This window comes from Mirounga leonina, unplaced genomic scaffold (assembly GCF_011800145.1).
Source record: "Mirounga leonina isolate KUSES-001 unplaced genomic scaffold, KU_Mleo_1.0 Mir_100873, whole genome shotgun sequence".
Taxonomy (NCBI): domain Eukaryota; kingdom Metazoa; phylum Chordata; class Mammalia; order Carnivora; family Phocidae; genus Mirounga; species Mirounga leonina.
The window spans coordinates 518,283-542,734 of NW_023270030.1; the positions used below are offsets into that span (position 1 = coordinate 518,283).

The 24,452-nt window shown below is 36.5% G+C and overlaps 1 protein-coding gene across 1 annotated transcript; it reads left to right on the forward strand.

Annotated features, from left to right (window-relative positions):
* The first annotated feature begins 1,452 nt into the window (after positions 1 to 1,452).
* On the forward strand, positions 1,453 to 2,958 carry LOC118007882 (germ cell-less protein-like 1). Its single transcript, XM_035001142.1, has one exon. It carries the CDS (start codon positions 1,453 to 1,455, stop codon positions 2,956 to 2,958), a length of 1,506 nt encoding a protein of 501 aa, XP_034857033.1.
* Positions 2,959 to 24,452: the final 21,494 nt, after the last annotated feature.

Genomic DNA, 24,452 nt, shown 5'->3' on the forward strand with positions numbered 1-24,452 from the left:
GTCAATATAGATGTATTTTTTGTTTGTAAAAAGTTGCCTTATAATATATGTACTCCTTTGTATAATGCTTCTGTCACTTCAAATTATGAAATTTTCCAAATGTATTAAAATTTTAATATTTAGATATTAAAAAGTTAAATAATGCCATGAAAGTTCAGCAAAGATATATAGAAGAATCTTTGTCTAATTTCAGATAAGGAAAGTTTTTCTAAACAGAAATACAAAAACTCATACTTGGAAGATCTAATTTGGCTTCTTAAGAATTAAAACATCCTGGGGCGCCTGGGTGGCTCAGTTGGTTAATCATCTGACTCTTGGTTTTGCTCAGGTCATAATCTCATGGGTCCTGGGATCAAGCCCCACCATGGGCTCCATGTTCAGCAGGGAGTCTGCTTGAGATTTTCTCCCTCTGCCCCTCCCCTCACACACTCTCTCTCAAATAAATAAATAAATAAAACTTAAAAATAAGAATTAAAACATCCTTATAATAATGAGTCCCATAAACATTTTAAATGGTAAATAAAAACTAGTAAGAGAAAGATATAGAGAGATAAAAATGTATATATAACAGACAATGACTAGTCTTACATTATAAGATTTTAGCAATTAATAACGAGAAAATAATATAAACATATACAGAAATAATATATACACACATATATATGCACTCTAAACACTACATATGTGTGTGGGTATATGTATGTGTTTATATATATATATATATATATATATATATATATATATATAAACACATACATAGAGAGTTTTGAAATCTGTCTCCCTCTTTAGGTATATATGAAGGACAGAGATTTCAAAATTGTCTCTCTCTATATATATACACACATATATAGTGTATATAGTGTATATATATGTGTGTATATATATGCATATATATAGATTTTCAAAATTGTCTATGTGTATATATATACACACATATATAGTGTATATAGTGTATATATATGTGTGTATAAAAATGCATACACACATACACAAATGTACGTGTTTGCCTTCCCTAATAATCAAAGGCAAATAACGAGATACCACTGTTCATCTTTTTAAATTGCTAAAAATTGTAGGGAAATGATTATATTCAATACTGACAGTTGAGAAAAAATGTTCTCATACATTAGCAGTGGGAGCTTGAATGTGTACAATCTTTAACACTCTGATTAAAAAACCTTTGACTATGTCATTTCTCTTATAGAATAACATTCTCAAGAAAAACCTAGAGGGTTGGGCCTTGGCAAGGGGCCAAACTCAATGGAAGACTGGAAACGGGGCGGGACCACAGGGAGGGAGGGGCGAGGTGGACAATAAAGAATGCAGAGCCTCCTCTATGACGTTGGGGACTGTGTTTGACTAGGGCCTAGGCAGAGGTGGCAGGCTACAGCAATGCCATGGCAGTGAAGTTTTTACAACCGTCTCATTTAGGGGCTCTGAGATCTTTCATTTATGGGGCCCCTGAGCAGTCGGATACTGCAACGCAGGGAATCAGGCACAGTTAATTCGCAGCCGCCAGCAGCCCAGGCGGGCCCCAGTTATATATCTGGCAGCCATAAACGCAAGCAGAGCAATGGGCTCAGCTTGAGCCCGGAATCTGAGATCAGCCAAAGGTCTTTAGACCAGGAAGAGGATCTACAGCATGTAGTCAGCAGAAGCCAGGGTAAAAAAGTTAAGATTGCATCTGAGTATGCTTACCAAACTTTATTTTTGCGTGGGGAAACAAGTGATGTTAAAGTTTGTGCCCTTGGGAAAGTATGGTGTTTACACAAAATGTTTTTATGTCAGTCAAGCTACTTTGCTACTATGTTTAGAGGTTCTTGGGAAGAATTGCATAAAGATATTATTGACCTGGAGATTAATGACCAGAATATAGATGTAGATTCCCTGCACTTTGTACTAGGCTCATTGTATAGGGATAAATACATCTTAATGGATTCCCTTCAAATTCCACGAATTTTGGCAACAGCATGCCTGTTTCAAGTAGAAGAATTAATTCAGCAGTGTGATGAAACCATGAAGAGAACAATTAATGCAAAAACTGTATGTGGCTATTATGCAGCAGCAGAGACCTATGGGTTAGATTCTGTAAAGACAGGGTGCTTTGAATGGCTTCTCCACAATTTGATGACACATCCAAGTGTTGAACTTTACAAAGAACTCAGTATAGATCTCATGAATCTTCTCATTTCTTCTTCTAATTTATTAGTAATGGAGAAGGAAATAGATGTATATACCACACTTAAAGAGTGGATGTTCCTTCGCCTTAATCCAGCTTGGAAAGGCTCAATGAAACAGCTTTTAGTTAATGCAAACAACTGGTTTTCTAGGCACAAGGAATGTGTTGGTAACATTTCCTTTCTTGAAACCAAACAAGGCATACCTTTCCAACCAGTGTTTAAAAACTTAAGATTTCAGCATATCATCTCTGACCTGGCCTCCACAAGAGTTATTGAACAAGACACTCTGATACCTTCAAAGTGGTTATCATCTGTTTATAAACATCAATGGTTTACCTTGCTTAGAGCACAACAATATAGGGAAATTGGGCCTCAAAACATCAATGAAACAGAACTTGAAGAACATACCATGAGATGCGGTAAGAGGATTGTCAAAGATGGAAAATACTCCTGGAAGTGGTCAGGTTACAACTTTGGCTTTCCCTTACATGTCATCTTCACCAGCCATTATATAATTTTCAAGCAAAATACTTTCAGTCAGCCATGTGACAGTTCCATTTCTCTACAACCTCTAAGAAATATTGCATTCAGATTAACTTTGGTATATTTTGATTCTGGTGGAAAAGTAAGTTTCAGCAAAACAACTGGTTATAAAATACTTACTTTTGAAAAGGATGAGGAGCAAGTGGTCATGAAGTTGGATAGCACCGTTCTGAGCTTCCCTTTATATATATTCTGTAACTTCTTGTTTATATCATTAGAAAATCCAGGAAATTGACAATCTTGTCAATTAGTATATATTAGCATTTTGAAAACTTTTGATGTCTCATTTCATTTAGTGGTCCTACTGTTAAAGACAATAAAGACCAATAACAGAAATGAAAATAATCTTTCAAATATAACTATCATAAATGACTACTATTTATCTTCATTTTATTTCTGCATATCAATGAAGAAAAAGTTTAATTCCAAGAAAATATATCTGTGAAACCAAATAGTCAATGATGCTGACATCTTTTACTTTTCACTTACCATCAATAGGCAAGTTCCAAAAGGCAAAAAGAGACTATAGGAACCAAAAATAAATTAACTTGTTAGATAAATTTTACCTTAACTAATATTGAGAGAGAATAAAAAAAATTCCTCCTTGCTAAAATTGTTGCACAAATGTGACTCTAATTGCAGCAATATTACAAAAGAGTCAATCAAGTTAAACCTATGATTAGGAATTTTCTTTGGACTCAATAATGTACAGATTTAAATAGCCAGACAAATAATGTCAGATTTTACAACTTTACATATGGTATAATTTGTTGATATTTTACAATTAATTTGCCACATGTCCCATTTTCTCTGTGGTTTGAAGAATGCATATTGCTAACTATTTATCTGGAAAATATGTATTTTCCACACTTAAAGAGTGAAAATACAGATTAAAAAGTGGATATGTAATGCATATAAATTATATATACATATTATATAATTATATATTATTATATATCATATTAATATATACACAATATATTAACATAAGTATATAATAACAATTGTATAGCATATAACATATAATAACATAATTTTATATATAATATGTAAATATATACAAATAAATATATAGTTATATAATATATGAATTCATATATATGCACACACATACAATTTTTGAAATGGTTGGATAAGCACTATGGACTAAAATGGGTTTCCATAAATACCAGTCATTCTTATGGATACCCAGATATGAATAATTTCAAAGTATCCTCTTCATTTTTTTCTATTTGTACTTGTTTACTCTTTTTGGCCAGAGTTTGTTCTTTTTGTCTATACAGTATTTGAAGTAACATTTCTTTCTTTTTATTTTAAGATTTTATTTATTTGACAGAGAGAGAGACAGCAAGAAAGGGAACACAGGCAAGGGGGAGTGGGAGAGGGAGAAGCAGGCCCCCTGCTGAGCAGGGAGCCTAACATGGGGCTCAATCCCAGGATCCTGGGATCATGACCTGAGCTGAAGCCAGATGCTTAATGACTGAGCCACCCAGGGGGCCCTGAAGTAACATTTATTTCAAAATAAAAGCCAATTGGGTAAATATTATACTTTCAAAAATATGTCTGCTAGTTCATGAGCTAGGAAGAGAGAGCCCTGTCTGTCCAGCTGACTGGTGCAACTTTCAAAAATTTTTATAGCACCTTGAATGCTGTTTATATTGGTTTCAATATGATTGTCTTTTTCTATGAATGTACATAATAATCATATCACATATTCCTTGTATACCAAGCATGCAGTCAAGAATAACTTATTTTAATGTGCTTACCACAGCCATTTTTCAATTTTTATTTGCATGGCCTTCATGTTCTATCAAATTGTAAGGACCTTGCAATAACATACATCAGGTATTCCATCCCCTCTTGAGGCAGTCTGAATGAATTCTCAATTTCTAATTTTAAAAACTTGGAACTTTTACAAAATAAAAATCCTAAATTTGAAAGAGAACAGTAGGGGAAAGTAGAATTGCACATGGTATCTCAAAAATCTGTGGTACGCCCCCAAAAGATTGCTTAGTAGCTTAACAGATATTACTGTCATATCTTCCTCAAGTATCTCAACCAGTGTTACACATAAGCAGAGGGGTAATGATAGCAATAGAAAAATATGATTGGCATGCTCCATATTTCCCCAAATAACTTAGGATCATTGTTTCACATACTCTGCCAATTCCAAAACATGAGCAAGCCTGTAAATAATTTAGGTTATGTCTTAGTCCCTTGGTCTCCACCTGGTCCTTTGATCATCATTTAAGATAGAGAATTTATTTTTTTAATTTAGTTTTTGTTTTTTTAGAAAGAGAGTGCACATATGAACAGGGTAGGGGTAGGGGAAGGACAGAGGGAGAGGGAGAGAATCTTAAGCAGGTTCCACACCTAGCATAGAGCCCAATGCGCGGCTTGATCTCACAACCCTGAGATCACGACCTGAACCAAAATCAAGAGTGTGTTGCTTAACTGACTGAGCCACCCAGGTGCCCCTGACATAGGCAATTTAAGTAAAGATCATGGATGCAACTTTCCATTCCAGTGGCTCAAGATCTAACCTACCACTCTGGTGATGAGTGAAGCTACCAAAAGACACTAGAAAATACCAGAAACTTGGTGAATCTGTTTTCTTTTCTTTTTTTTTTTTTAAAGATTTATTTATTTATTTGACACAGAGAGACACAGCGAGAGAGGGAACACAAGCATGGGGAGTGGGAGAGGGAGAAGCAGGCTTCCCACGGACCAGGGAGCCTGATGCGGGGCTCAATGCCAGGACCCTGGGATCATGACCTGAGCCGAAGGCAGACGCTTAATGACTGAGCCACCCAGGCACCCCGGTGAATCTGTTTTCTTAATGTGACTGGCCACTTTATTTTATTTTATTTATTTATTTATTTATTTATTTATTTATTTATTTATTTATTTATTATTATGTTAATCACCATACATTACATCTTTAGTTTTTGATGTAGTGTTCCCTGATTCATTGTTTGCATATAACAGCCAGTGCTCCATGCAGAAGGTGCCCTCTTTAATACCCATCATCTACTGGCCACTTTATTTTAAATTCAAGTTAGTAATCCAATTTAGTATTAAATAAAGGCAGTTGACACAACAAAGTACTAGAATAGTTTTACGTTAAAAAAAATATTAAGGATATGGGGCGCCTGGGTGGCTCAGTTGGTTAAGCGACTGCCTTCGGCTCAGGTCATGGTCCTGGAGTCCCGGGATCGAGTCCTGCATTGGGCTCCCTGCTCAGCAGGGCGTCTGCTTCTCCCTCTGACCCTCCTCCCTCTCATGCTCTCTGTCTCTCATTCTCTCTGTCTCAAATAAATAAATAAAATCTTAAAAAAAAATATTAAGGATAAAATCAGCCTGTTGATAATACCATTTTCAGAGGCTAAGCCCAGATTTTGAAATATAATATTTTTTGTCTTTTTTTTTATTAGGAAAATAACACCCATTTATTGAAAAATTCTTTCATACTATACAGAAATAAACAGAGAAGAAGGTAAAAATCACCTAACACCCTCCACCTATAGATATTCATCATTAACATTTGATATACACATATCCAGCCTTTTGTTTTTGATTTGGACCTTAGCCAGTCAACATTTACTGAGTGCCTACTATGTGCCAATCATTATATTGGGCATATATACACTTCATTTTTTGAATACAAAAAATTGGATCTTTTTAAAAAAAATTTATTATGTTATGTTTATCACCATACATTACATTAGTTTTTTTTAAAGATTTTATTTATTTATTTGAGAGTGAGGGAGAGCATGAGAGGGGAGAGGGTCAGAGGGAGAAGCAGACTCCCCACTGAGCAGGGAGCCCAATGTGGGACTCGATCCTGGGACTCCAGGATGATGACCCAAGCTGAAGGCAGTTGCTTAACCAACTGAGCCACCCAGGCACCCACATCATTAGTTTTTGATGAAGTGTTCCATGATTAATTGTTTGCGTATAACACCCAGTGCTCCATTGAGTACATGCCCTCTTTAATACCCATCACTAGGCTAATCCATCCCCCCACCCCCTCCCCTCTAGAACCCTCAGTTTGTTTCTCAGAATCCATAGTCTCTCATGGTTCCTCTCCCCCTCTGATTTCCCCCCCTTCATTTTTCCCTTCCTACTATCTTCTTCGTTTTTTTTAAACATATAATGTATTATTTGTTTCAGAGGTACAGGTCTGTGATTCAACAGTCTTACACAATTCACACTGCTCCCCATAGCACATACTCTACCCAATGTCTATCACCCAGCCACCCCATCCCTCCCAACCCCCAGCACCCCAGCAACCCTGTTTGTTTCCTGAGATTAAGAATTCCTCATATCAGTGAGATCATATGATACATGTCTTTCTCTTACTGACTTATTTCACTCAGCATAATACCCTCCAGTTCCATCCATGTCTTTGCAAATGGCAAGATTTCATTCCTTCTGATGGCTGCATAATATTCCATTGTATATATATATACCACATCTTCTTTATCCATTCATCTGTCGATGGGCATCTTGGCTCTTTCCATAGTTTGGCTATTGTAGACATTGCTGCTACAAAAATTGGGGTGCACATATCCCTTCAGATCCTTACATTTGTATCTTTGGGGTAAATACCCAGTAGGGCAATTGCTGGGTCATATGGTGGCTCTATTTTCAACGTTTTGAGGAACCTCCATACTGTTTTCCAGCGTGGCTGCACCAGCTTGCATTCCCACCAACAGTGTAGAAGGGTTCCCATTTCTCCGCATCCTCACCAACATCTCTTGTTTCCTGACTTGTTAATTTTAGCCATTCTGACTGGTTTGAGGTGGTATCTCATTGAGGTTTTGCTTTGGATTTCCCTGATGTCGAGCGATGTTGAACAATTTTTCATGTGTCTGTTGACTGTTTGTATGTCTTTGGAAAAATGTCTGTTCATGTCTTCTGCCCATTTCTTGATTGGATCATTTGTTCTTTGGGTGTTGAGTTTGATAAGTTCTTTATAGATTTTGGATATTAGCCCTTTATTTTATATGTCATTTGCAAATGTCTTCTCCCATTCTGTTGGTTCTCTTTTGGTTTTGTTGACTGTTTCTTTTGCTGTGCAAAAACTTTTTATCTTGATGAAGTCCCAATAATTCATTTTTGCCCTTGCTTCCTTTGCTTTTGGCAATGTTTCTAGGAAGAAGTTTCTGCGGCTGAGGTTGAAGAGGTTGATGCCCATATTCTCCTTTAGGATGGACTCCTGTCTCACATTTAGGTCTTTCATCCATTTTGAGTCTATTTTTGTGTGCGGTGTAAGGAAATGGTCTAGTTTCATTCTTCTGCGTGTAGCTGTCCAATTTTCCCAACACCATTTGTTGAAGAGACTGGCTTTTTTCCATTGGACATTCTTTCCTACTTTGTCGAAGATTAGTTGACCATAGAGCTGAGGGTCCATTTCTGGGCTCTCTATTCTGTTCCATTGAACTATGTGTCTGTTTTTGTGCCAGTACCATACTGTCTTGATGATTACAGCTTTGTAATAGAGCTTGAAGTCCGGAATTGTGATGCCACCAGCTTTGCTTTTCTTTTTCAACATTCCTCTGTCTGTTCGGGCTCCTTTCTGTTTCCATACAAATTTTAAGATTATTTGTTCCACTTCTTTGAGAAAAGTGGATGGTATTTTGATGGGGATTGCTTTGAATGTGTAGATTGCTCTAGGTAGCGTTGACATCTTCACAATATTGGTTCTTCCAATCCATGAGCATGGAACGTTTTTCCATTTCTTTGTGTCTTCCTCAATTTTTTTCATGAGTATTTTATAGTTTTCTGAGTACAGAATCTTTGCCTCTTTGGTTAGATTTATTCCTAGGTATCTTATGGTTTTGGGTGCAATTGTAAATGGGATCAACTCCTTAAGTTCTCTTTCTTCTGTCTTGTTGTTGGTGTATAGGAATGCCACTGATTTCTGTGCATTGATTTTCTATCCTGCCACTTTACTGAATTTCTGTATGAGTTCTAGCAGTTTTGTTGTGGAGTCTTTTGGGTTTTCCACATAAAGTATCATATCATCTGCAAAGAGTGAGAGTTTGACTTCTTTTTTGCCAATTCGGATGCATTTATTTCTTTTTGTTGTCTGATTGCTGTGGCTAGGACTTCTAATACTATGTTGAATAGCAGTGGTGATAGTGGACATCCCTGCCGTGTTCCTGACCTTAGGGGGAAAGCTCTCAGTTTTTCCCCATTGAGAATGATATTCGCTGTGGGTTTTTCATAGATGGCTTTTATGATATTGAGGTATGTACCCTCTATGCCTATACTCTGAAGAGTTTTGATCAAGAAAGGATGCTGTACTTTGTCAAATGCTTTTTCTGCATCTATTGAGAGGATCATATGGTTCTTGCTCTTTCTTTTATTAATGTATTGTATCACATTGATTGATTTGTGGATGTTGAACCAAACTTGCAGCCCAGGAATAAATCCCACTTAGTCATGGTGAATAATCCTTTTAATGTACTGTTGGATCCTATTGGCTAGTATTTTGGTGAAAATTTTTGCATCTGTATTCATCAAGGATATTGGTCTGTAATTCTCCTTTTTGATGGGGTCTTTGTCTGATTTTGGGACCAATGTAATGATGGCCTCATAAAACGAGTTTGGAAGTTTTCTTTCCATTTCTCTTTTTTTGGAACAGTTTCAGAAGAATAGGTATTAATTCTTCTTTAAATGTTCGGTAGAATTCCCCTAGGAAGCCATCTGGCCCTGGGCTTTTGTTTGTTGGGAGATTTTTGATTCAATTTCCTTAGTGGTTATAGGTCTGTTCAGTTTTCTATTTCTTCCTGGTTCAGGAAGAATGGCAGAAGATATTTGCAAATGACACTACAGACAAAGGGCTGATGTCCAAGATCTATAAAGGACTTCTTAAACTCAACACCCAGAAAACAAATAAGTAAAAAAAATGGGTAAAAGAGATGAACAGACACTTGTCCAAAGAAGACATACAAATGGCTAACAGACACATGAAAAAATGTTCATCATCATTCACCATCAGGGAAATTCAAATCAAAAACACATTGAGATACCACCTTATAGTAGTTAGAATGGCAAAAATTGACAATGCAAGAAAGAACAAATCTTAGGTTATGGAGAAAGGGGATCCTTCTTACACTGAATGCAAGTTGGTACAGCCACTTTGGAAAACAGTGTGGAGGTTCCTCAAAAAATTAAAAATAGAACTACCCTAGGACCCAGCAATTGTACTTCTGGGTATTTAACCCAACAATACAGATATAGTGAAAAGAAGGGCCATATGTACCCCAATGTTCATAGTAGCAATGTCCACAATAGCCAAACTGTGGAAAGAGCTGAGATGACTTTCAACAGATGAGTGGATAAAGAAGATGTGGTCCATATATACAATGGAATATTACTCAACCATCAGAAAGGATAAATACCCAACTTTTGCAGCAACATGGATGGGACTGGAGGAGATTATGCTAAGTGAAATAAGTCAAGCAGAGAAAGTCAATTATCATATGGTTTCACTTGTTTGTGGAATATAAGGAATAGCATGGAGGATATTAGAAGGAAGGGAAAAATGAAGGGGAGAGATCAGATGGGGAGATGAACCATGAGAGACTATGGACTCCAGAAAACAAACTGAGGGTTTTAGAGTGGAGGGGGTTGAGGAATGGGTTAGCCCAATGGTGGGTATTAAGGTGGGCACGTATTGCTTGGAGCACTGGGTATTTTGTCTATCCATGAAGATGAGTGATATTGAACATCTTTTCATGTGTCTGTTGGACATATTCTTGGAGAAATGTCCATTGTGTCTTCTGCCCATTTTTTAAATTGGATTATTCTGTTTTTAGTTTTGAGTCCTACAAGTTCTTTATATATTTTGGATACTAACCCTTTATCAGATGTGTCATTTGCAAATATCTTCTCCCATTCTATAACTTGCCTTTTAGTTTTGTCAATTGTTTCCTTCCCTGTGTAAAGCTTTTTATCTTGATGAAGTCCCAATAGTTTATTTTTGTTTTCCCTTGTCTCAGGAGACATATCTAGGAAGAAGTTGATATGGACATTGTCAGTGTTTGCTGCCTGTGTTCTCCTCTAGGATTTTGAGGATTTTCTGTTTAACATTTAGGTCTTTCATCAAATTTTATATTTAAATTGAATTAATTAACTTGTAGTGTGTTATTAGTTTCAGAGGTAGAGTTTAGTGATTCATCAATTGTATATAACACCCAGTGCTCATTACATCCAGTGCCTTCCTTAATGCCCATCACCCAGTTACCCCATCCCCCCCACCCAGTTCCCCTCCAGCAATCTTCAGTTTGTTTCCTATAGTTAAGAGTCTCTTATGGTTTGTTTCCCTCTCTGATTTCATCTTATTTTATTTCATCCATTTTGAATTTAGCTTTGTGTATGGTGTAAGAAAATGGTACAGTTTCATTATTCTTTTCCATGTTGCTGTCCAGTTTTCCCAACACCATTTGTTGAAGAGACTGTCTTTTTCTCATTGGATATTCTTTCTGCTTTGTCAAAGGTTAATTGACCATGTAGTTGTGGGTTCTTTTCTGGGTTTTCTATTCTGTTCTATCAATCTATGCGTCTATTTTTGTGCCAGTACCATACTGTTTTGATCACTAGAGCTTTGTAGCATAGCTTGAAGTCTGGAGTTGTGATTCTTCCAGCTATGCTTTACTTTTTCCAGATTGCTTTGGCTATTTGTGGTATTTTGTGGTTCCAAACAAATTTTAGGATTGTTTGTTCTGGCTCTGTGAACAATGCTGGTGGTATTTTTATAGGTATTGAATTAAATCTGTAGATTGCTTTGAATAGTAGATGATTTTAGCCATATTTGTTTTTTTTATGCAGGTTTTCTTTTTTTTTTAATTTTATTTTATTTTATTATGTTATGTTTGTCATCATACAATACATCATTAGTTTTTGATGTAGTGATCCATGATACATTTTCATATAACATCTAGTGCTCCATGCAGTACATGCCCTCCTTAATATGCACAACTGGGCCAAACCATCCCCCCACCCCCCTCCCCTCGAAGACCCTTAGTCTGTTTCTCAGAGTCCATAGTCTCTCATGGTTCCTCCCCCCCCCCTCCCCCCCCCCCCTTATTTTTCCCTTCCTTCTCCTAATGTCCTCCATGCTATTCCTTATGTTCACAAATAAGTGAAACCATATCATAATTGACTTTCTCTGCTTGACTAATTTCTATTATCATAATCTCCTCCAGTCCCATCCATGCTGATGTAAAAGTTGGGTATTCATCCTTTCTGATGGCTGAGTAATATTCCATTGTATATATGAACCACATCTTCTTTATCCGTTCATCTGTTGAAGGGCATCTCAGCTCTTTCTACAGTTTGGCTATTGCAGACCTTGCTGCTATGAACTTTGGGGTTCATATGGCCCTTCTTTTCACTACATCGGTATTGTTGGGGTAAATACCCAGAAGTGCAATTGCTGGGTCCTAGGGTAGCTCTATTTTTAAATTTTTGAGGAATCTCCACACTGTTTTCCAAAGTGGCTGTACCAACTTGCATTCCCACCAACAGTGTAAGAGGGTTCCCACTTCTCCACAACCTCTCCAACATTTGTTGTTTCTTTCCCTGTCCGTTTTCGCCATTCTAACTGGTGTAAGGTGGTATCTCAATGTGGTTTTGATTTGAATTTTCCTGATGGCTAATGATGATGAACATTTTTTCATGTGTCTGTTAGCTATTTGTATGTCTTCTTTGCATAAGTGTCTGTCCATGTCTTCTGCCCATTTTTTGACTTGATTATTTATTTTTTGGGTGTTGAGTTTGAGAAGTTCTTTATAGATCTTGGAAATCAGCACTTTGTCTGTAGTGTTATTTGCAAATATCTTCTCCCATTCTGTGGGTTGCCTCTTTGTTTTGTTGACTATTTCCTTTACTATGCAGAAGCTTTTGATCTTGATGAAGTCCCAAAAGTTCATTTTTGCTTTTGTTTCACTAGTCTTTGGAGATGTAGGTTGAAAGATGTTGCTGTGGCCTATGTGGAAGAGGTTACTGCCTATGTTCTCTTCTAGGATTTTGGTGGATTTTTGTGTCATCTTAAATTTATTTCATCAGTGTCTTATGCTTTTTGAAATCTAGTTCTTTTACCTCTTTGTTTAGGTTTATTTCTAGGTGTCTTGTTTTTGTATCAATTGTAAGTGCGGTTGATTCCTTGATTTTCTTTCTCCTGCTTCATTATTGGTGTATAGAAATGACACAGATTTCTGTACATTGATTTTTCTATCCTGCAACTTTACTGAATTCATTTCTCATTTCCAGCAGGTTTTTGTTGTTGTTGTTGTTGTTGTTTTTTTCTTTTGGTGGAATCATTCAGTTCTCTATGCATAACATCATGCCATCTGCAAATAGTTACAGTTTTACTTATTTCTTATGAATTTTGATGTCTTTTATTCCTTTTTGTTTTACGATTGCTGTAGCTATGACTTCTAACCCTATCTTAAAAAAACATTGGTGAGAGTGGACATCTCTCTCTTGTTCCTGACCATGGGAAAAAAGCTCTCAGGTTTTTTCCACTGAGGATGATATTAGCTGTGGGTTTTTCATATATGACCTTTATTATGTTGAGTTATATTCCCTCTAAAAATACTTTGTTGAGGGTTTTTTTTTTTAATTATGAATGGATAGTGTGCTTTTTCAAATGCTTTTTCTCCATCTGTTGAAATTATCATATGGTTCTTATCTTTTCTTTTTTTAATGTGGTGTATAATGTTGATTGATCTGTGAATATTGAACCACCTTTGCAATTCAGGAATAAATTTCTCCTGATTGTAGTGAATGATTTTTTAAGGTATTTTTGGATTCTTTTTGCTGGTATTTTATTGAAAATTTTTATTCTACTCATCAGGCATATTGGTTTGTAATTCTCTTTTTTAGTAGTGTCTTTATCTACTTTTGGTAGCATCATAGAATGAATTTGAACGTTGTCACTTTTAAAAAAAATTTTGGAATAGTTTGAGAAGTATAGGTATTAACTCTTCTTTAAATGTTTGATAGAATGCCTCTGTGAAGCCATCTGGTCCTGGACTTTTATTTATTGGGAAATTTTCAAATACAGATTCAATTTGTTTACTGGTTTTTGGTCTCTCAATTTTTCTATTTCTTCCTGTTTCAGTTTCATTAATTTATGTTTATAGGAATTTATCTATTTCTTTTAGGTTAGCCAATTTGTTGGCATATAGCCTTTCAAAATGTTATTTTATACTTGTTTGTATTTCTGTGATGATGTTTGCAATTTCTCCTCTCCCATTTATGATTTTATTTATTTGGTCCTTTCTTTTTAGTTTTTGTTAAGTTTGGCTAGGGTTTTTTAAATCTTTTAAAGATTTATTTTATTTATTTTGAGAGAAAAAGAGAGAGAGAGAGAGCATGAGTTGGGGGAGGAGCAGAGGGAGAGGAAGAGGAAGAAGCAGACTCCCTGCTGAGCACAGAGCCCAATGCGGGGCTTGATCACAAGACCCTGAGACTATGACCTAAGCCAAAGTCAGACGCTTAACCAACTGAGCCACCCAGGCGCCCTGGGTTTTATCAATTTTATTAATTTTTTTCAATGGACTATCTGCTGACTTCATTTATCTGTTCTAGCAGCAGCAGCAGCAGCAGTAGTAGTTTCTGTATCATTTATCTGTGCTCTAATCTTTATTATCTCCTTCCCTCTGCTGCCTTTAGGCTACATCGTTTGTTCTTTTTTTAGCTCCTTTATAGTGTAAAGTTAGGTTGTTCTTTGAGATTTTTCTTGCTTCTTTAGGTAGGCCTGTATTGCTATACATTTCCCTCATAGGATCACTTTTACTTCATCCCAAATGTTTTTTGGACCATTGTGCTTTCACTTTATTTGTTTGTATGGTTTTTTTTTTTAATTCTTTGATTACCTGGTTGACCCATCCATTGTTTAGTAGCATGATGATTAACCTCTATGTATTTGTGGTCTTTCCAAATTTTTTTCTTGCAGTTGACTTCTAGGTTCATACCATTGTGGTCAGAAAAGTTGCATGGTATGATTTCAATATTTTTGTATTTGTATATGCTTTGTCACATAATATGTGATCTTTTCTGGAGAATATTCCATTTGTACTTGAAAAGAATGCGTATTTTGCTGTTTTTCGATGGAATATTCTGAATATATCTATTAAGTCCATCAGGTCCAGGGTGTCATTCAAAGCCATGTTTACTTGTTGATTTTCTGTTTCCTTGTTGATCTGTCCATTGAAGTAAGGTGTTAAAGCCCCTACTATTATTGTATTATTATCAATGAATTCCTTTATGTTTGTTATTAATTGTTTTACATATTTTGGTGCTCCCATTTTGGGAACATAAATATTTACAATTGTTAGATGTTCCTTTTGGATTGTCAACTTTATTTACAATATAGTGACTTTCTTTGTCTTTTGTTACAGTCTTTGCTTAAAATCTAGTTTGTCCAAGATAAGTATTGCTATCATGGCTTTCTTTCTTTTTTAAATTTAAATTCAATTAATTAACATATAACATAAATAAATAACATAATTAACATTAATAAACATATTCTTAGTTTCAGAGGTAGAGCTCAGCTATTCATCAGTTGCATATAACACTCAGTGCTCATTACATCACATGCCATTAATGCCTATCAGCCAGTTACCCCATCCCACCACTCCACCCCCTCCAGCAACTCTCAGTTTGTTTCTTATCCTTAAGTTTCTTATGGTTTGTCTCCCTGTTTGATTATGTCTCATTTTATTTTTCCCTCCCTTCCTCTACACTCCTCTGTTTTGTTTCTTAAATTTCACATATGAGTAAAACCATATAATTATATTTCTCTGATTGACTTATTATATATATACCCTTATAATATATATATTATATATATACCCTTATGTATATACCCTCCAGTTCTATCCACATCAGTGTAAATGGTAAATATTCATCCTTTCTGATGGCTGACTAATATTCCATTGTATATGCATACCACCTCTTCTTTACCCATTTATCTGTCAATGGACATCTGGGCTCTTTCCATAGTTTGGTTATTGTGGACATTGCTGCTATAAACATTGGATTGCATGTGCCCCTTCAGATCACTACATTTGTATCTATGGGGTAAATACCTAGTAGTGCAGTTGCTGGGTCGTGGGGTAGCTCTATTTTTAACTTTCTGAGGAAACTTCATACTGTTTTCCATACTGGCTGTACAAGCTTGCAATCCCACCAACAGTATAAGAGGGTTCCCTTTTCTCCATATCTTCACCAACATTTGTTGTTTCCTGATTTCTTAATTTTTGCCATTCTGACTGTTGTAAGGTGGTATCTCATTGTGGTTTTAATTTGTATTTCCCTGATAGCTAGTGATGTGGAGCACTTTTTCATGTGTATGTTAGCCATCTGTATGTCTTCTTTGGAGAAGTTTTTGTTCATGTCTTCTGCCCATTTTTTGACTCAGTTAGTTGTTCATGTCTTCTGCCCATGTTTTGACTCAGTTTATGTTTAGAGTCTGAGAAGATTTTTATCGATCTTGGATATCAGTCCTTTATCTGTAATGTCACTTGCAAATATCTTCTCCCATTCCATGGGCTGCTTCTTAGTTTTGCTGACTGTTTCCTTTGCTGTGCAGAAGCTTTTTATCTTGATGAAGTTCCAAAAGTTCATTTTTGCTTTTGTTTCCCTTGCCTTTGGAAATGTGTCTTAAAAGAAGTTGTTGTGGCCAATGTTGAAGAGGTATTGCCTATGTTCTCCTCTAGGATTTTGATGGATTCCTGCCTCACATTGAGGTTTTTCATCCATTTTAAGTTTATCTTTGTGTATGGTGTTAGAGAATGGTCGAGTTTCATTCCCACGTATATAGCTGTCCAATTTTCCCAGCACCATTTATTGAAGAGACTGTCTTTTTTTCATTGCATATTTCTTCCTGCTTTGTCGAATATTATTTGACCATAGAATTCAGGGTCCATATCTAGGTTCTGTATTCTGTTCCATTGGTCTATATGTCTGTTTTTGTGCCAGTACCATGCTGTCTTGGTGATCACTGCTTTGTGATATAGCTTGAAGTCAGGCAACGTGATGCCCCCGGCTTTGTTTTTCTTTTTCAACATATCCTTGGTGATTTGGGGTCTTTTCTGATTCCATACAAACTTTAGGATTGTTCGTTCCAGCTCTTTGAAAAAAAACAATGTTATTTTAATAAGGATGGCATTGAAAGTATAAATTGCTCTGGGTAGCATAGACATTTTAACAATGTTTATTCTTCCAATCCATGAGCATGGAATGTTTTTCTATCCTTTTGTGTCTTCCTCAATTTCCTTTGTACGTGTTCTGTAATTTCTAGAGTATAGATCTTTTACCTCTTTGGTTAGGTGTATTCTGAGGTATCTTATGGTTTTTGGTGCTATTGTGAGTGGAATCATTTCCTTAATTTCTCTTTCTACAGTTGCGTTGTTAGAATATAGAAAAACAACGAATTTCTGTGCATTGATTTTGTATCCTGCCACATTACTGAATTGCTGTATGAGTTCTACTAATTTGGGGGTGGAATCTTTTCGGTTTTCCACATAAAATACCATGTCATCTGCAAAGAGAGAAAGTTTGACTTCTTCTTTGCCAATTTGGATGCCTTTTATTTCTTCTTGTGGTCTGATTGCTGAGGCAAGGACTTGTAGCATTATGTTGAACAACTGTGGTGAGCGTGGTCATCCCTGTCGTGTTCCTGACCTTAAGGGGAAAGTTCTTATCTTTTCCGCATTGAGAATGATATTCACTGTGGGCTTTTCATAGATGGTTTTTATGATATTGAGGAATGTTCCCTCTATCCCTATACTCTGAAGAGTTTTAATCAGGAACAGATGTTGTATTTTGTCAAATGCTTTTTCTGCATCAATTGAGAAGATCATCTGGTTCTTATCCTTTTTTATTGATGTGCTCTATCACGTTAATTGATTTGAGAATGATGAACCACCCTTGAAGCCCAGGCATAAAACCTCCTTGGTCGTTGTGAATAATCCTTTTAATGTACTGTTGGTTGCTATTAGCTAGGATATTATTGAGTATTTTGGCATCCATGTTCATCAAGGATATTGTTCTGTAATTCTTTCTGATGGGGTGTTTGCCTGGTTTCGGGATCAGGGTAATGCTGGCCTCATAGAATGAGTTTGAAAATTTTTCTTCTGTTTCTGTTTTTTGGAACATCTTCAGGAGAATAGGTATTATTTCCTCTTTAAATGTTTGGTAGCATTCCCCTGGGAAACGATATGGCCCTGGACTTCTGTTTTGGGGGAGTTTTTTTATTACTGCTACAATTTAGTTATTGGTTATTGGTCTGTTCAGATTATCTATTTTTTCCTATTTCAGTCTTGGTAGTTTGTAAGTTTCCAGGAAGGCATCCATTTCTTCCAGGTTGCTTAATTTGTTGGCATATAGTTGCTGGTAATAATTTCTAATAATTTTTTCTATTTCCTTGATGTTTGTTGTGATCTCTCCCTTTTCATTCATGATTTTATTAATTTGGGTCCTTCCTATTTTCTTTTGGATAAATTTGGCCAGTGGATTTTCGATCTTATTAATTCTTTCAAAGAAAGAGCTTCTTGGTTCAGTGATCTGTGCTACTGTTTTTTCTGGTTTCTATGTCATTGATCTCTGCTCTAAACTTTATTTCTCTTCTCCTGATTGGTTAGGTTTTATTTGCAGTTCTTTCTCCTGCTCCTTGAGGTATAAGGTTAGCTTCTGCATTTAGGGTTTTTCTAATTTTTCTGTGAGAGGCTTGGATGGTTATGTATTTCCCTCTTAGTCCTGCCTTTGTAAGTTTGGACTGAATAAGTTTTGGACTGAATTTTTTTTCATTCTGATTAGGTTCCATGAATTGTTTAAGTTCTTCTTTAATTTCCTGGTTGATCCATTCATTCTTTAGCAGGGTGTTCTTTAACTTCCAAGTATTTTAATTCTTTCCAATTTTTTTTTTCTTGTGATTGAGTTCCAATTTCAAAGCATTGTGGTCTGATATAATGCAGGGAATAATCTCAATCTTTTGGTATCAGTTGAGACCTGATTTGTGACTCATATGAGGTCTACTTGGGAGAAAGTTCCTTGTGCATTCGAGAAGAATGTGTATTCTGTATTCTGTTTTAGGGTGGAATGTTCTGTATATATCTACACATTCCATCTGGTCCAGTGTGTCATTCAAATCCCTTGTTTCTTTGTTGATCTTCTGCTTAGATGATCTGTTCATTGTTGTGAGTGGAGTTTTGAAGTCCCCTACTATTAAGGTATTATTATCAAGGTGTTTCTTTACTTTGATTATTAATTGGTTTACATAATTGGCTGCTCCCATATGTGGGGCATAAATATTTACAATTATTAGAACTTCTTGTTGGATAGACGCTTTAATTCATCTTTTACTACAGTCTTTGTTTTAAAATCTAATTTATCAGAAATGTGGATTGCTACCCCAGCTTTCTTTTGAGGTCCATTAGTGTGGTATATAGTTCTCCAGTCCTTCTCTTTCAGTCTGGTGGTGTCATTAGTTCTAAAATTAATGTCTCATAGATAACATATGGATGGTTCTTGCTCTTTTATAAAATCTGATACCCTGTGTCTTTTCACTGACTCATTCAGCCCATGTCTATTCAGAGTAACTTGAAAGATATGCATTTAGTGCCATTGTATTGCTTGTGAAGTCCCTGTTTCTGCAGATTGTTTCTGTTTCTTTCTCCTCTTTGTTACTTTTGGGCTCTCTCTTCGTTTACAGTATTCCCCTTAATATTTCTTGCAGGGCTGGCTTGGTGGTCACATATTCTTTCAGTTTCTCTCTGTCCTGGAATCTCTTTATCTCTCCTTCCATTCTGAATGACAGCCTTGCTAGATAAAGTATTCTTGGCTGCATGTTCTTCTCATTTATTACTCTGAATATATCATGCCCTCCCTTTCTGGCCTGCCAGGTTTCTGTCAATAGGTCTGATGTTAGTCTGATGTTCCACCCTCTATATGTAAGGAATCTCCTCTCTCAAGCTCCTCTCATGATATCTTTTTTTTTTTCTAAAATTTGCAACCTTCAGTATTATATGTCGGGGTGTTGATTTATTTTTATTTATTTTGGGAGGGTTCCTCTCTGCCCCTTTGACATGAATACTTATTTCCTTCCCCTGATTAAGATTGTTCTCAGCTATGATTTGCTTAAATATACTTTCAGGGACTCTCTGTCTCTCCAAGCCCCTGAGGTATCCCAATAATTCTGATGTTTTTTTCTTTTTTCTTTTTAGGGCATCATTAAATTCTCGAAGTCTTTCCTCATGGGCTCTGATTTGTCTTCTTCTTTTTTCCTCAACTTTTTTCCTTTCCATCTTCCTCTCTTCTAGATCACTTATTCTCTATTCTGCCTCATTTATCCCGGCTGTTAGAGCATCCAATTTCGGCTGTATTTCATTCATAACATTTTTCATTTCATCCTGATTAGATCTCATTTCCACCCTTAGAGATTCCATATTGTCATTTATAGCCTAGCTATTAACTTTATAATTGCTATCTTGAATTCTATCTCTGACATCTTACTTATCTCCATATCAATTATCTCTGTGGCAGAGAATATTGATTCTGGTTGTTTATTTTGTGAATTCCTCCTTCTAGTCATTTTTCCCAGAGAAGGATGGGTGAACGAGAGAGGAGAGTCCAAAATATCAACCATGACCCAAGCAAAATACCCTAGACAAATCCATAGTGGTCAGAAACTAGAACAGAAAAGCAAACAAAACCCAAACAAAGCAAACAGAAAAAAAAAAAAGGAGGGGTTAAAGTGACTATAACTTCACAGAATGGACAAAGCTGGGTGCTCCATTTGTTCCTGATTGAATTTGATCTGTGTGTTAGAAGACATTACATACCAAAATTGCAAAGAATGCAAAAATTTATATATATATATATATATATATATATATATATATATATATATATATGTGTGTGTGTGTGTGTGTGTGTGTGTGTAATTGAATAAAGTGAAAAAAAGAAAATGAAACATACATGTATAAAACATAGATGTAAAAATAAAAGTTAAAAAGCGACTTAAAAACATAAGTTAGTAAAATAAGAATCTAGTTGAAACAGGAAAAAAGTAAAAGAAAAAAAAGTAAATTTTAGACTGAAAGATAAAAGAATCACAAGAAAACACCTAGAGCTCAGTATACTATTTTCCCCCTGCACCAGAATTTTGCAGTCTTGTGGTATCAATAAATTTGTTGTCCACCTCTTCTTCCAGGCTGTCTTCTGGGGGAGTGGCTTTCTGTGCTGCTTGTCAAGTGTCTTTGCTTGGGCGGAGTAGTCCCACCCCTTTCCAGCATCCTGGGTTAATTGGCAGCTGGTCCTCGGTGTGGCTTTTGTTCTCTGGAGGCTTTCTGTGCCTCTTTAGAGGATCAGAGTAAAAATGGCTGTTCCCATATCGCTGGCACAGAGCTGAAAGATCATGGTCGCCCCTCTTCAGTATACCCTCTGGGACAAATGGTTTTCACTTTTGTGTGTGCCAAGCTCCTCAGACTCTTGTGGTGCGTGCCCACTGTAATCCTCCTGGGGGGAGTCCAAGGGACCCGTGAGAATCACTGCCCTTTTTGTGCCTTAGGATTGTGGGTGGTTGTGGTCTCCTGCATGTACCCGGCTCTACTGCTCCCAGGCCATGGCTTGGTGTTGCGCTGTTGCCCTTTTTTGGGGCCACTGCTGCCCTGAGAGCTGTTTCTTGGTGGTGGGCACAGCGACTTTTCTCCCCTCCCAGGGAATGGTAAATGACCCACATATTCCAGTCCTTTTCAGGGTACTCAGGCAAAGATTCGTCACCCAACCAGCCCAGCTTGTGGTTTATGGTGACACAAGCTGTGAGTCCCTTCCTGGGCTTGCTGACCATAACCAGTTTCCCCACTCCACTGCTTGCTTGGGCACTCTACCAGTTCAGGCACCTCTGATTGTTCTGTGTCTCCTGGGATCCTGAGACCCCAATGACCCACCTAGAATTCTTCCCTTTTCATCCCCTAAGCCCCTTTTAGAAAGGAATGTCTCTCACTGGAGCAGATTTCTAAGGTTTCTGATTTTGCACTCTGGTGTTAAACCACTTTCCATCAACCAGCTTATGGACGCTCCCTCCCCCTCCATTTATCTTCCAATATCTCCCTCCAGATTCATGACTCCACCCCTTCTACCTTGCAAAAAGCACTTTTTTACTTGTAGAGTTCCAGATGTTTCCTTACATCTCAGGTTGAATTCATGGGTGTTCAGAATGGTTTGATAGTTATCCAGCTAAATTCAAGGGAGCAGATGAAACAAGGTCCCCTACTCTTCTGTCATCTTTCCTCCTAAATCTCCTTTATACTTAAAAAAAAAAACAACAACAACCTTGAAGATGTATTAAAAAGAAACAATATTTGTTAATAAGACATTTCTAATAACCAGTATCTAATAGTATTTTTGTATTGTTTGGGTACCTCTTGAAGATTATTTTCCAGTACCTCTATTGAAAGCTCCTGTTTTTATTTTGTATGTGTTGTATTTTAAAAAATATTACTTGTTTGAGGTATAGCTAAATAAAATAAGCTTCATCCATTTATTTTTACTTTTATTTATTTATTTAATTTTATTTTTACGTTTTTATTTAAATCCCAGTTAGTTAACATTCAGTATAATATCAGTTTCAGATGTACAATTTACTGATTCAACACTTACATACAACACCCAGTGCTTGTCATAAGAACTGCACTCCTTAATCACCATCACTTATTTTACCCATTCTTCTACCCACCTCCCCTCTGGTAAACATTAATCTGTTGTCTATAGTTAAGAGTCTGTTTCCTGGTTGTCTCTGTCTCCCTTTTTTCCTCTTTGCTCATTGTTTTCTTTCTTAAATTCCACATATGAGTGAAATCATATGGTATTTGTCTTTGACTGACTTATTTTGCTTAGTATAATACTCTCTAGCAACATCTATGTAGTTGCAAATGGCAAGATTTCTTTTGTTTTATGGCTGAATAATATTCCATTGTATATTTATCATGTCTCCTTCCTCCATTCATTGGTTGATGGATACTTAGACTGCTTCCATAATTTGGACATTGTAGATAATGCTGCTATAAACATCGAGATGCATGTATTCCTTCAAATTAGTATTTTTGTATTGTTTGGGTAAATACCTAGTAGTATAATTACTGGATCTTAAGTTAGTTCTATTTTTCACTTTTTGGGAAGCTCCATACAGTTTTCCCAAGTGGTTACACAAGTTTTCATCACAATTCTGGACTTTAAGTTTTATTACAAATCTGAACTCATCAAAATGGTATTGTACTGACATAAAAATAGACACATAGACCAATGTAATAGAATACAAAACCCAGAAATGAACTGTATGCTTAGTTAATCTTTGAGAAACAGGAATGGATACCCAATGGTCACAAGGAAGCCTCTTCAACAAATGGTTTTGAGGAAATTGGACAGCAACATGAAAAAGTATGAATCTGGCCACTTTCTTAAATTACACACAAAAATAAATACAAAATGGATTAAAGATCTAAATGTGAGACAGAAAACCATTAAAATCCTAGAGAAAAACACAGGCATTAACCTCTTTGACATCAGCTATAGCAAAATCTTACTCCATAAGTCTCCCGAGGCAAGGGATACTAAAGCAAAAATAAACAGAACATTATAAAAAAAAAAAAAGAAAGAAAGAAAGAAAGAAAGAAAGAAAGAAAGAAAGAAAGAAAGAAAGAAAGAAAGAAAGAAAAGAAAAAGAAAACGCTTCTGCACAGGGGAAGAAAAAATCAACAAATCTAAAAGGAAACCCACACAATGGGAGAAGATATTTGCATGAGGCATATCTGAATAAGGGCCAGTATCCAAAATATATAAAGAACTTATAAAACTCAAAACCTTTCAAGAATGAATAATCCAATCAAAAAATAACCAGAAGACATCCAGATAGGCAACAGGCACATGATTAGTCATCAGGAAAATAAAAAACAAAACTACAATATGTTATCACCTCACAGCTGTCAGAATGGATTAAAAAACACAAAAAACTACAGGTGTTAAGGATGTAGAGAAAAGGGAACACTCTTGCACAGTTGGTCAGAATGCAAACTGGTAGTTCATATTTAGTTTTTGAGGAAACTCTATATTGTTTTCCATAGTGACAGAACCAATTTCCAGTCCCTCCAACACTGCACGAGGGTTCCTTTTCTTCACATCCTTGCTAACACTTTTATTTCTTGTCTCTTTGATACTACCCATTCTTTATAGTGTATCTCTATGCCTTCCTGGGAAATATGTCTATTCATGCCTACTGCACAGTTTAAATTTTTTTTAAGTTTCTATTTTGATTCGGGAAGAGGAAAAGATGGTGGAGGAGTAGGGGACCCTATACCAACCAGTCCCCAGAATTGAGATGGTTATCTACCAGACCACTCTGAGCACCCATGAAACCAGCCTGAGATGTAAGAAGATCTGGATCTTTAGAAACAGAATATCGCAGGCAGTTGGTTTTGAGGTACGAAGCGGGGAGCCATGATTCCTGGGGCAGATATTGGAGGATAAACGGTAGCAAGGGGGAGCCGGTCCGTGGGGATCCTACACTGCTGGTGAACGACAGCCTCAAACACTGGGGACGGGGCACAGACTCGCAGACTGGTAGTGGTGAGGAAAGGAGTTTAGGGCAGCCCCTGGGGCGGAAACCCAGAGCGGGGGGTTGTGCGTACGAACTGGGAGCGGCTGGCGGTT

Coding starts and splice junctions, on each gene's coding strand:
- LOC118007882 (XM_035001142.1), top strand. CDS start 1,453: ATGGGGCCCCTGAGCAGTCGGATACTGCAACGCAGGGAATCAGGCACA.